The sequence below is a fragment of the Mesoplodon densirostris genome, chromosome 14 (genome assembly GCF_025265405.1).
Source record: "Mesoplodon densirostris isolate mMesDen1 chromosome 14, mMesDen1 primary haplotype, whole genome shotgun sequence".
NCBI classification, from domain to species: Eukaryota; Metazoa; Chordata; class Mammalia; order Artiodactyla; family Ziphiidae; genus Mesoplodon; species Mesoplodon densirostris.
The window spans coordinates 30702247-30716335 of NC_082674.1; the positions used below are offsets into that span (position 1 = coordinate 30702247).

The 14089-nt window shown below is 40.9% G+C and overlaps 1 protein-coding gene across 3 annotated transcripts in view; it reads left to right on the forward strand.

The window, feature by feature from the left end:
- The window catches only part of RMDN2 (regulator of microtubule dynamics 2), a 61078-nt gene extending 50797 nt beyond the window's left edge, over positions 1-10281 (forward strand). For all 3 annotated transcript variants that reach the window (XM_060117320.1, XM_060117318.1, XM_060117319.1), the window contains exon 11: positions 9963-10281. In XM_060117320.1, the coding sequence (XP_059973303.1) occupies positions 9963-10016 (54 nt within the window). In that variant the 3' untranslated portion in view covers positions 10017-10281. The remainder of the gene's footprint in view (positions 1-9962) is intronic.
- The last annotated feature ends 3808 nt before the right edge of the window (positions 10282-14089 follow it).

The window sequence follows — 14089 nt, forward strand, 5'->3', positions numbered from 1 at the left end:
TCTGGACCTGATTATCCAACGTCCTGCTTGACATCTCCGCTTGGATGACTCACAGACATCTCACACACAACTAGTCCTCAGGCCTTTGCAGCTGCTCTTCCTTCATCTGCCCCTCTTAGTAAATAGCACCTCCACCCACCCAATTAGAAAAGCTGGGAATGATCCTTGACGCATCCTTATCCCTCAGCCCCCAAACCCAGATGTCTACCCAGTCACCAAGTTCTCGTAGTTCTTCTTTTTATTTTTTTAATTTATTTATTTAAATTTACTCATTTTTGGCTGTGTTGGGTCTTCATTGCTGCATGCAGGTTTTGTCTAGTTGCAGCGAGCGGAGGGCTACTCTTCGTTGCGGTGCACGAGCTTCTCATCGCGGTGGCTTCTCTTTTTGCAGAACACCGGCTCTAGGCGTGCGGGCTTCAGTAGTTGCAGCACGCGGGCTCAGTAATTGTGGCTCGTGGGCTCTAGAGCACAGGCTCAGTAGTTGTGGTGCACGGGTTTAGTTGCTCCGTGGCATGAGGGATCTTCCCGGACCAGGGCTCGAACCTGTGTCCCCTGCATTGGCAGGCAGATTCTTAACCACTGCACCACCAGGGAAGCCCCTCTCGTAGTTCTTCTAATAAATGCCTTGAGACATCCAACTGCTCGCTCTCTCTCTCCCCCCCCCCCCCCGTCTCTCTCGCTCTCTCTCCACCCACCACTCCAAGCAGGGCACCACCCTCTTTCACCTGAGCTACGATCATGAGAGCCTCCCAACTGGTCTCACAGCTTCTTGCCCCCTGCGCAGTCATTCTTGACTCCCAATATCAGCCAAAGCCACAGATTAAACATAAACTTCGCATGTCACTTCCCTGCCTGAAAACCTTTTGCTTTTAGGATGAAGTTCAAAATTTTTAGCATGCCCTTCAGGGCTCTGATCTAGCGCCTACCAATCTCTTAAGCTTCATATGTTCCCCTCTCTCCCCTCCTCTACACTGTGTTCTTTCCCGCCTTGCGCCCTTGGGGCACAGTGTTCCCTCTTTTGGAAACATTCCCCTACAGACCCTCCATTCCCTTCACCAGCTTTATTCCTATTCATCCTTCAAGCCTCACCAGAAATGTCATTTCTTCAGGAAAGATTTCCTTGACACTCCCAGGCAAGAAAGTACCTCATACTTTTCCTTCATGTCATTTAGCACAGTTGTGATTATATAGTTATTTGTGCGGTTGGTTCAGGAAAGCAGCAGCCAGGTTTGTCTCATTCACCACTCTGTTCCCAGTGCCAAATGTACTGCCTGGCATATAACAAGGACTCAGTAAGTCCTGGTACGAAGACTCAGTAATAGTGCTAATAGTAATAATAAGTAGAACCGCTAATAAATGTAACTAAGAAAGCTGAGCAGTGTGGAACTATTTATGTAATAAGCAAAACAGCCTTAGCAAATATTTCCCGCATTACTTATTTTTTCCAGTGATTTGTATTCCTAGCGGTTTTTTTTTCAAGTGGTTAATGTACTGTCAGGAATATCTCAATTTCTTTTTCAGTTAGAAAATAGAATGAGGCAAGTTATCTATAGTACCCACTCTCTCTGTAAAGGTTTTCCAGGTTGAAGTATATCCCATTAGTGATTCTGCTGACCCACTTATTTATTTCCAAAATATCTAGCATTGGCCCTCATTACAGAGAAGGCAGCCCAGCCATCGGTTTTCTCTCCCTCCTGTGAACTTGCATAACATTTGTGCTTCTTTCTGTGGCACTCGTACCCTCTTCCTGGCATCGCAGTCATTTGTGAACGTGACTTCTGTCCTTATCAAGGAGCTTGGAGCTCATCATACTGCACTTAATATCGGGAATGTCAGCCCTTGGGCCTCTAGAGCCCAGATTCATGCACATAAGCCACTTTACAGTTCCAGAAGCTGAAATCACAGTATTTTATTATTCATGTGGACTTTTCTTGACCCTAGATAGGTAATGTCAGCTCCTGAGAAACATTCCTTCTTTTAAAATAAAAGGGATTCCTGTGTCTAAGGCAGTGTGAGAATGATCACTGAATGAAATAATGACAACCTGGCAGCCTGAAAATTGTTTGCCTGAAGGAAGAGTCCAAGTGGTTGACTCAGAGCACACTGAGAAAGTGCAAATATAAAAAGCATTGTGTGATATGTTGTGCTACAATGAGGGATGTGCTAATCCAGTAAACAAAAAAACTTTTAAAATTGTTATAATATTTTGAAGTGACATTAATCGCTCTTCTAAGGCAAACAAACTCTTATTGGACAGTAAATACAATGTACCAGAAACAACCACAGGGAGAAAATGCCTCTGGGAGGGCAGAAAGTAAAGAACTTCTTTATATTTAGCAAGTGGTGTAGTTGTCTTTGAAATTACCTGTAGTTTAAGTCCTGGGCTGCATTTCCAACCTGTTCTATAGATTGAGAATCATCACTCTCCTTAGTAACCACTCTTAATAATAAAATCCTAATTTTTTTTTTTTTTTTTTGGCTGCACCACGCAGCTTGTAGGTTCTTAGTTCCCCAACCAGGGATCGAACCCAGGGCCCCAGCAGTGAGAATGCCAAGTCCTGACCACTAGACCACCAGGGAATTCCCTAAAATCCTAATTCTACTTTAAATGTTCTATCTTAATTAAGACCTCATATTTGATTATCCTAATTAAGACATCGGTTTTTCAGGTAAGTTTAGAAAGTATAGTTAGTCCACAACTCTTCACCTGTCTTCCTGTTCTAGGGATGCTACAACTCAGAGGGGTGGCTGGATCACTTACCAAAATCCAGCAGTGTTGTCCAGGGTCTCATTTGTTAGAAATTCATATTTGCCTATTTCTTTCTGGTTTAAATGTATATCTTATGCATTAACTCATCTGTGCTATCCATGCCTGGAGAATTAATTCTTCCTATACATAAAAAAAAATAAAGTCTGAACAGACATTTCGTGAATTATAGGCAGGCAATGTTACTCTGTTTACACCCTCCTATTTCTACTCTTTTGTCTCCTACCTTCTATTTATCTGCATTCGAAATATATTATTTCTAAGCTTTCTCAGTATGTAATGGCCTTAGCTGTATTCTTTAAGCTGATCTTAAAAATACCTTAAAGAAATTTCTTAGCCTTCCTTGTAATTAATTTTCTTAAGATAACTGATGATGTAGCATCAGTTTGGGATCAGTTATTTTTAACCAGTATGCAGTCTAGTAAAGTTGATGTTTGATAAATCATTACCCAAATGCTTAGAGCATAATGATTTAATATAAATGAGTCTCTCTCTTATTTATCTCTGTAGCAGAGAGCATTGATGTATTTAATCAAAACAATATTTTCTGACTCTTTCAGATCAAATAAATCTATGTTTTTGAATGTGTGTTTGAATGAGTGAAAAAAATTACCTTTATTCATTTATCTTGCAAATATGGTGATGCTCTGCCAGAGGCTCGGGATACAGTGAGAAAAAAAAAACAGATCCTGTCCTTGCCACCATGAATTCTGTAGTCTAGTGGAGAAGGCAGGCACTGAACAAGTAATAGCAATAAAGTGTGATGAGTGTAATAGAAATAAAAGTACAGAGATTTATGAGAAAATAAAACTGGGACTGCATGGGCCTCCCTGGTGGCGCAGTGGTTGAGAGTCCGCCTGCCGATGCAGGGGACACGGGTTCGTGCCCCGATCCCGGAGGATCCCACATGCCGCGGAGCGGCTGGGCCCGCGAGCCATGGCCGCGGAGCCTGTGTGTCCGGAGCCTGTGCTCCGCAACGGGAGAGGCCACAGTAGTGAGAGGCCCACGTACAGCAAAAAAAAAAAAAAAAAAAAAAAAAAACTGGGACTGCAACCTGGACCGGGGGCTAAGAAAGGCCTTCATGAGGTTTTGATAGGTAACCTGAGATTCTAAGGAAATTAGAATTTAAATCCAATGGTTTAAATCTTTAAGACTTCCTTGGGTATGGGGGGCTTGTTAAAAATATGGATTCCTGTCCCTTTTCTAGAGAGAAAGAAGCTCTGCGCTGCAGAGCGTGATTAACAGCAAACTCACTATCAATGTGACTCACTCAGGTTTCTGCTCTGCTGGCTTAGTGCTCAGACTGTCCCTGAGTAAGAAAACAGAGGAAGGCAGGTGGTAGCTGGGTTCTTGGCATTGCAGCCACAGGAAATGATGACCTTTGAGGACATGGCTTTGGACTTTACTCAGAAAGAATGGGCCTGCTGGACCCATCTCAGGGGAAGCCGTACAGAGACATGATGCTAGAAAGCATCAGTCATTGGGTCTCCCTTGGGTATGAGCTCTGAAAATCAGATGTGACTTCCCAGTTGGTTCAAGGGGAAGAGCTGAGGTGGGGGAGGGAGAAGATTTCCCCAAGACCAGAGTCTAGGCTGGAAAGTCTTAAAAACTAGGACATAACTTCCCTGCAGAATATCTGCAGGAAGGAGCGATCTAATGTCATGATAAGTTCGTGAGGGTGAGGTCTGTTTCTCTACGTTAGAACTGATCGGCGAGTGGGGTAACTGAGGAACGCAGAACAGTCTCATGACTTCAATTTGAGGTGAAAGTGTGCTGTCTCTGCAGAAAGGTTTGGATAGTTTGAATTTGGGGAAGAAAGGAGTAACCTGAGCTCACAACCAGAGTCTGGGTTCTTATAAGAGGACATTTGCATAAATATGGTCAAACATCAAGTGCTTGAAACATAATGAAGGCCTCAAAATTACTCAGATAACTATACAGTGGACATGCTGCAAAGGAGAAAACTCCTGTACCTGCAGGAGAGTCACACACCCTGTGAAAGTAACCAGTGTGGCAAAGACTTTAACTAGATGTTATCAATGAGTGAATGAGCATAAAATTCATATGTAGCAGAATGAATAGATGAATGGATGTGGACAAACCTTTAACAGCCTCTCATCTCCTCAGTAGCAGAGATTTCACACTGGAAAGGGGTTCTCTGAATGTAATGAGAATGGGGAAATATTCACTCACAGCGCCACATTGACTCAACAAGTGTTAACTCACACTGGAGAGAAGCCCCGTAAATGTAACGAATGTGGGAAACACTTTAGCCAGAGAGCTACCTTTTGTTCACACCAGAGACAAACCCTTTGCGATCATTATGGAAATGCCTCCAGTAATAATTCATCCTTCAAATGACACAAGTGAATTACACTGCAGAGAAGCCATAAGAATATCATCTATGTGGTAAAGCCTTTAGCTGATGCTCTAACCTTAGCCGTGAAACAGCATACACCGGAGAGGAACCCTAGAGACGTAATGAATTTGGAGGAACCTTCAGTCCCAGCTCTAACCTTTATAGACACCAGAGAGTTCACACAGGGGAGAAACGCTGCAGCCTTCAGCCATCTCTCAAGCCTTGGTCTGCACAGAAAACTCAAATAGGAAGGGACGCAGCAAGTCTTTACCAGGAGGAGGAAGCCATTTGGGAAATAGCAGACAATTCGTGCTGGAGAAACAATTCAATGAAATAAACATGGGAAACCCATTACTCATAGAGCAGCACTCCAGGGCATGTGAGGACTTTTACTGTATCAGACACTCTCAGTGTCATGAATGAAATGATCTCGCCTTAGTCAGCCTTAAAGTTCTCACACTTGGGAGTTCCTTAAAGCCTCAAGTCAATGTAGAAATGCCTTCATCTGGATTTTATATAAGAAAATTCATACTCGTGGAAAAAAGTACTCTATCAAGAAGAACCCTTTAGTACATAATTCAACATATAATTAGACTTCTGCCAAATGACATATTACTGAAAATAATACCATGTAAAGATGTAGAACTGTGATGCATTCTTAGAAAAGTTGAAGGCAGATTTTGGTGAGATGTAATAAACAATGTGATAACCCCTCTTCAGTATATTAATAAGAGTTGTTGATGAAAAATCTAATACATGGGTATTTGTCTTTAAAAAAATCATGAAACATTGTGGTGAATAATTGAGGCATTTTCCTTTACTGCTTCGCTGTTGATCAGCTGATCGGTTTCAATTTTGTATGCAGCTCTAAACGTATTTACAAGGACACTGTTTAATCAGAAAATACATTTTAATGTAACAGAAAAAACGTAGAATACAAAACATGTGTTCTAATTATTCTATTTGTGTTTAAATATGTACCCACATGGCAAGGGTGAATGGAAACATGGACCAATAAGCACAGTTTATAAGTGATTCAAATATCCCAGGTGATACTGATGCGGGTGGTATACATACCATATTTTATTAAATAGAAATAGAAAGATAAATAGAAAGGCTTGGAGTTGAGAAATATGTGAAAAAGCACTGTATCAAGTGTACAATATTGCTGAAACGTTGAGTTCTTGAGAGAAGAGATGAGAGCCTTGTATACCTTTTTCTTAAAAGCAAGAGAAAAGCATTAGAGGGTCTTAAGCAGCAAGTAACACAATGAGATTTTTAGAAGGACACAATAGCTACCATGTGGAGATTGACTTGGATGGGAGGGGATCAAAATTGGAAGTTGGAATACCATTTAGATAACTTCTGCAGTGACACAAACATGAGGTGATGACCTGGACCAAGATGATGGCAGCGAGGAGTGAAGAGATGAGGACTGATCCAACAGATTTGTAGGTAGTATTGTCTACAGGACTTGGATATCAAAGATGGAGGACTCAAGAATGACATCTCTGTTTCTGGCATGGGAACCTGACCAGGGCAGGTGGCAGTACCCTTTACAGACACAGGGAATATTGGAGAACCAGATTTGGTAGACAAGGAGAGTTCAGTTTTGGACATTTGGAGTTTGTGTTTGTGAGATTTTCAGATCCATTAAGTGATTGAATATTTGGCATATATATGTCTGAAACCACAAGTATGGCAGAGATCATCCAGAGAGGTTATGTAGTGTGTGAAAAGCAGAGGGCAAAGGATCAACCCTGAGAAACTCCAGTGTAATGGGAGGAAAAGAAACCTACAAATGAGATTGAAAGAAGTGGCCAAAGATGACAGGACTCCAGAATCCAAGGGACAGTGGAAGTGGTCAACTCTGTCAGACACTCTAGGGAAGTCAAGACTGTAATGAGCAGTTAAAATTAATGATGCCTATGTCATTGGTGATCTTAACCCAGACTGCTTCAGTGGAACAGTATAGGAGGCAACAGAGCACAGAGCACTAGAGGTGAGAAAATCCAGTCAGTACGTGCAGACACTGCTCCAATAATTTGATGGGAAAGAGAGGAGAGATGTAAGGTAGAACTTAAAGCAGTGATTGAATTGAGAAATAGTTTTGTTTGGGATGGAAAATCTAGGAGCATTTTTTTTTTTTTTTGCGGTATGTGGGCCTCTCACTGTTGTGGCCTCTCCCGTTGCGGAGCACAGGCTCTGGACACGCAGGCTCAGCGGCCGTGGCTCACGGGCCCAGCCGCTCCGTGGCATGTGGGATCTTCCCGGACCGGGGCACGAGCCCGTGTCCCCTGCATCGGCAGGCGGACTCTCAACCACTGCGCCACCAGGGAAGCCCTAGGAGCATATTTATAATAGTAATGAGAAAGAGCCAGCAAAGAAGGAAGGGTTCAAGAAAGACTAGAGAGGGGGGAGATAACTGATAGAATTAGGTCACCAGGAAGCCGGAGCCGGTGGGATCCAAAGCACATTAAGGTCCTGTCCTTTTGTCACAGGCTAGATAGAGGAATTGATGGGTTTGTGGGTTTGTAGATTTGTAGTGAACCAGGGTAAGTGCCCCAGGGGAGAAAGCGTTTTAGTCTTTGAATGAGAGTAGGCGGGTGTGGAACCTAAGGTGGGTAGAAAATAAGTCAAAGCAGGAAAAAGCTGATAGAGAACAAGAAGGAAAAAATCACTCCATGAGCCTATTGAAGGTTGAAAATTTGATGTATTGAGCGTAATTGGATAAATGACCCCAAAAGATAGGCGGTGTTCAGAGAACAGGATGCCTGTTTCAGAGGTGGAGCAGTTTCAGGCCTGACACAGCCCAGGGTGCACTCGCGGGGGTGGTGGGGAAAATGAGGAGACACCCTTCTAAAAGGCTGGGATACACGGGCCATAGGAACAGTGAAGTCTCCAAAAGTGGTGGCAGAACTCGGTGTGGAGACCAAGGCACCAAAGTCATAAAAAATAAAAGTAAAAGGAGAGTGACCAGGAGTTTGTTAACAGCTATAAGAAATGGTCGAGAGCAATTATCCTCTACCATTGGCTCTAACCACTCCCTCATCCTCTTCCCGAGCCCCTCAGAAATATTCTTTTAGCAAATACATTGCTGGTTATGCAGAAATGACTTCAAAACAAGCCTTCTAACAGGGGTTCCAGGGAGCTCTGTCTGGGAAAAAGGGGAGGAGTGTGAGGTTGAGTCAGGGAAGAGAGACTAGAGAAGAGCGGTTTTGGGGTGACCGAAGAGGATTCATGGTCTGAAGGGGGTACATTTTGGGCAGTGACAGAGGAAAGCTTGACTGGAGGTGCTGGTTTTAGTTGGTGGGGGTTTTTTTTAAGCTAAAAGGCACTGCCAGTGTCCTCTATCCATTAAAAAAGTAAATTAGGGCTTCCCTGGTGGCACAGTGGTTGAGAGTCCGCCTGCCGATGCAGCGGACGTGGGTTCGTGCCCCGGTCCGGGAAGATCCCACATGCCGCGGAGTGGCTGGGCCCGTGAGCCATGGCCGCTGAGCCTGCGCGTCCGGAGCCTGTGCTTTGCAACGGGAGAGGGCAAAACAGTGAGAGGCCCGCGTACCACAAAAAAAAAAAAAAAAAAAAAAAAAAGTAAATTAATTAAAGACTTAGGTGGAAGCCCTGGGAAGGAGGTAAAATGGGAGGGGTGTGTGTGTGTGTGTGTGTGTGTGTGTGTGTGTGTGTGTGTGCAGTTGGATGGGGTGGGAGTTGTAGGAATTCTTTGTGGTGCCTGAGGGCAAATATTGCTAAGCCATGATCTTCATTTTAAATCTTTTATTGTAGTTTGAGCATATTCATTTCTTTAGGCATCTAGTTGAAATAAATCTCTCATCTACATCGTCTATAAGAAATTGGTTCCTAGATTTGGGAAATTGTTGCTGAGCTCCAGTGTCTAACCACTTGTTTAACAGGCATTTATTTAGGGTCTTCTAGGTGCCAGGCACTGAGCTGGCCCTAGGATTACAAAGATAAACTTGAATTATGGCTTTTTATAAGTTCTTTTAAATAATGCATCACTATCACAGATTCATTAACCATATTTTCTTACAACCTTCAAAAATATTGATTTGATAGAAGGTATACTCCTAGTTGATCAGACACTACAGTAGAATCAGTGTGTTAATGTTTATGATTAAAACTATTGAAGAACTTCCAGTTTTTAAAAAAATCTGGCTAACAACTACTTCCAAAATCTACTTTGTCCAGTTTTCCTCATCTGTTTATTTTAAATGTGTTAACATTCCTTAAATCCTTTCTGATATGTGCTCAGTGTCTGTTAAACACAAAAGTGCATAGGAGTACCTTACCATCTGAATTTGTTTCCACTCTTCCTAACTTCCACACTTGTTTTAAGGAAATAACACATGTGGAGTCCTATAAAACATATTACATGATTTTTAATCTTAAATATAAACTACCTGATAAAATAGGTAGTTTGGATCTTGTAGTGGAATCTTGTCTGGATCTTACAGAGGAATCTCAGATTTCTTCAAATTCTGCTGCTAGGACCAGGACCTCTTCCACGTGTTATAGTTGAAGAAGAAAACAGTGTTATCATTAAAATGCTGGTGGATCCAGTGTGTCAGCTTCTATAGAAGGGGCTCACCTTCCTGTATCCACCACTCCACACCAGCTGGAGGAAGAGCCTGGAAATCACTCTCCACATCACTTACATTTTCAAAGATCTGATTCATGCCTGGTCCTAAGAAATGCACAGTTTCTTTGTAATGGTCTTTAAAAGAGTATTCCCTCATTCAACAAAAGTCTACTTCAAAGTACCTAGAGTATGAGGTTGAATGTGTGAAATCTTTTTGTGTATTTGTATTTCCTTTATAGGATAAAGATGCACAGAAAGAGGTGAAAAAAATAAACACTTCCTTGAAGAGGTGAATAAAAGAACTTGCTCTTCAACAAATCAGATGTGTTCTACTAAAATTTAAACTAATCAAAGTTGTGTTTTTTATCATCCTTTTTTCTTTTTTGATGTAAGGGTAATGTGCTCAGATATCAAGGCAAAACCACGTTTCTGCAGAATGCATTCCACTAGTAGCACTACAAAGCTAATCATGTCATTTGGAGGAATCTATTTCCTATAATGTCACTACAAAATGATCTTTAAACATGTATGCTTTATATTTTTCCTATTAAACTATAGTCTTCAGAATATTTCTGTAAATAAAATATTGAAGTCAATTCAATAAAATGAACTCAAGTGAGTGTTTTATTGCTGCTTCAATGGTGACTTTACAAAACAAAATAATTTCATTAATGTGAATGAAAAATGGAAAAAAGGCAAAGGACATGAACAAGTTGTTGATAGGAGAGGAAAAAGAAAAAAGGAAATATAACTAGTAATTTTAAAAATGTGAAGAAAATTACAATAAGATACTGTTTTACCATCAAATTGGCAAGGATTTCTTTTTTTCTTTAAAGAAACGTTCAATGCTGGCAATGATGCCATGAGATGGACCATTCTCATACACTGCTGCTGGGAGGGCATTTTGACACAAACATTTGGTTAAGTGTATCTAGAACCTTAAAAGTATATAAACTCTTTAATCTTGTAATTTCATTTTATGGAAATAATCTTAAAGAGAGAAAGTACACTTATGCACAAATGTTCATAGCAGCATTATTTTTTACAGCAAAACACTGTGTCCAGCAGTAAGAAAGCAGTTAACCATATTTGAATAAAACTGTAATAGAATATTATTTTGACATTAAAAATAATTTCAAAAATGACAGGGAAATGCACAATCTTAAGTTCAAGTAGAAGACAAATTAGTATACGCACATGATCTCAACTATATGAAAATGTGTGTAGAAAATCATCTATTAGAAATACACTAACCTGGTAGTTATTCATATTTCTGTGGAGTTGTGTTTGATTTCTAATATTTCCCAATTTTTAATAATTAAACTAAAAGGATTTTTAAATTGAACTTACCTAGCAGTGATTTCTAGATTCCCCACTACCCTTTAACCAGCCTTACCCTGGAAATCAGGTCAAAGCTTAAATATACTGTTTGCTATCCCAAATGCACGGACACACATACACACACACTCAATTTCAAGCCTTGACTTAGTGATACCAGTTAATCAAACTGAGCTAGTTTCTCCCTCTTGTCTTTTATAATGGCCCATCGAGATGCCTAAATCAATCCAACTGATTCTTGCCCAAACTGACAATTGGTCTAACACTGAAACTACTAGCTGGAAGGGACAAGAGTTTTACAGGTACCCTCAAGGATACACAGTATCCACAAGGCCATGGCTACCTCTGGCTATCTCTAAACAGCTAGGTGAATGTGCAAGTCGAGACAGGTGATTCTAGCAGCAGAAAATAATGTAGAATCAACCACGCTGTAGGCTTTGTAGGAGCAGCTCATTCCAGCAGAGAGTGGTACAAAGACTTCCGCTAAGAATTATGAGAAACAGTGGGAAGGCTCTTTGGTGATGGTGGGACTTGGGATCATAATTGAAACATAAAAAGACCTAATCAATCTTGTTTTAACAATTCCCATTTGGTCCCTGTAGTCAATGTCTTCAGTGGACAAGTTGATGTCCCTTGATTGAGTGATCAGATTCTGAATAAGAACTTAACCCAATAGGAGCGTAACATTTCTAAAAGTTACTTGAATCTTTAAAATCTTGTTAATTTCTGACACATTGGACAGCTTTTTCAGTAGGAGGTTAATGGAGGGAATCTTCCTCCTCACCATGGTAATACCATATCCCCTTCAAATTAACATCAAAGCCGTGTTCTGTGCTCCATTCCAGGGTCACGCCTGGTCATAGGTAGTCTTCATCAAGTCATAAAATCAAAGCATCTATGTGTGATGAAGCCAGCTAAAGACAGTTTCCACATTAAATCCACCTCCCCGCCTTTTAAAAGCTGAGTAGTGTTTTCAGATGGCAGCATTATATGTAAATTATTTCACTTACTCCAGTGAATTTCACACAAAGTGAACCACTGTGAACTCCTTCTGTGGTTGCTTCACTCGCCACTCATTCTGCTGACCTGGGAGAAGACAGAATAGCTGCCGAGTGTTTCTGAAACGATTTCTCCTGGTGGGTCACCAAGGCCAAGCCAGTGGTACAGCCTGCACCACAGACAAAGGACACAGACTCCTAAACTTTCAAGAGAGTTCGCGCACGGCTTTGGGAAGGGGGAGTTCCGATCCAGAACTTCTTGAATGTGTTTGATTTCGGAAGATAATAAGGTGCATGTTAAAATTTCTCATAAAACAAGTAACGCAGTATTTCTCATAAAACAAGTAAAAGAAGTAACGCAGTGTTCCACTAAAATTTTAACAATTGTCATGTCCATGTAATTTGCAATGTTAGTTATCTTTCTAAGTACTGAATATCCTTAATTGTAACATGAAAATCTCTGTTGTGCCTAAAAGTTGTCAAAAAGCTTTTCATTTGATAATTTTTGCATACTTCTGAATTATAAAAAGCCATATAAACAGGTGGATGAGACCATAGAGACAATCATCTAGACCAGCCTTCTCGTTTTACCGGTAAACAGTTTAATCTCTGATATCTAAGAGAACTGGTGAGTGGCTGAGCCAGGACGAGGTACCAGCTCTTGGAATCTCATGCCTTCGGAACCCGTCTTTGAACCCAGGGCCTTTTCCATTTAACCGAGTGGAGTCCAATGTGTTTGGCATAGATGGAGGGGAATGGGAGGGAGGGAAAGAAGTCTGAGAATGGTAACACTTGCATGGTTCTACCTGTTCTAAGAGTTTTGCCTATGTTAGCCCATTTAATCCTCACAGCAACCCTGTGAGGAGGGAACTTCTGTTATTATCCCATTTACAGATAGGGGAGCTGAAGCACGGGATATTAAATACCATGCCTAACACAGCATGAGATCTGAACTTGGGCAGTCGGCTCCAGAGTCCGAGCTGTGGTGTGAACCACCATGCAATCCTGCCAACAAATGGGGGGGTTGTAGGGAGTAAAAGACAGAAGGTGGAAGGAGAGCAGGAAAAAAAAGAAGGAAGGGAAAGGCAGAAATGGTGTAAAAATGTGGGGGAGGCGGGGATGGTTAGAGATGGATAGTAAGGAAAGAAGGAAAAGAAAAGTAGAGAGCAAAGAAAAATCTTTCCTTGTCTTTTTGGATATTGATACCCATTTTCTGGTTTCACATCATAAATTCCCAACAACCTGTTGTGTATCTTGACTTGTATTAAATCTGTTTTTATAGTTCCACCTTCTCTGCCCAAGATAAGGAAAGAGAAAAAAGGGAGAATGGTGAAACCTGTTGTAAATGACTAGTTCCACTTGATCTGTGTGTGTAGGGAGAGCCTCATTATGGACTATATGACCTACTGATTGGGCAATTACCAAGAAGATTTCACTGCACAAGTAAAGACAAGGTCACATCTTAGAACCAAATATAGTTAATATCTTGATGTTCTGTGATTTTTGCAGCTCCCAAACCTACATTTTGCTCTAGATGCCTGAAGTCAAATCATACGTTTTAAAAATAGCTTTATTGAGGTATAATTGACATACAAAAAATGTACAGTTAAAGTGTACAATTTGATATGTTTTGAGATATATGTATATATTTCCATGAAACCATCACCACAAATAAACAGCAAAGTTTGCCCCTTTGCAACCCCTTTTTCCTGACTCTCCCTGCACCTCCCATCTCCAACCATAGGTCTGTTTCCTGTTACTAGCAATTGCATTTTCTAGACTTTTATATAATTGGATTGTACATTATGTACTCTCTTTTTTGTCTGATTTCTTTCACTCAACCTAATTATTTTGAGATTCATTCATGTCATAGTGTGTACTAATAGTTCATTCCTTTTTATTGCTGAGGGGTGTTTTATTACATACACCACAGTTTTTTCCCCCTCCATTCACCTGTTAATGAACATTTGGGCAGTTTCCAGTATTTGATAATTACAAATAAATATATGAGTATTCATATAAATTATTCA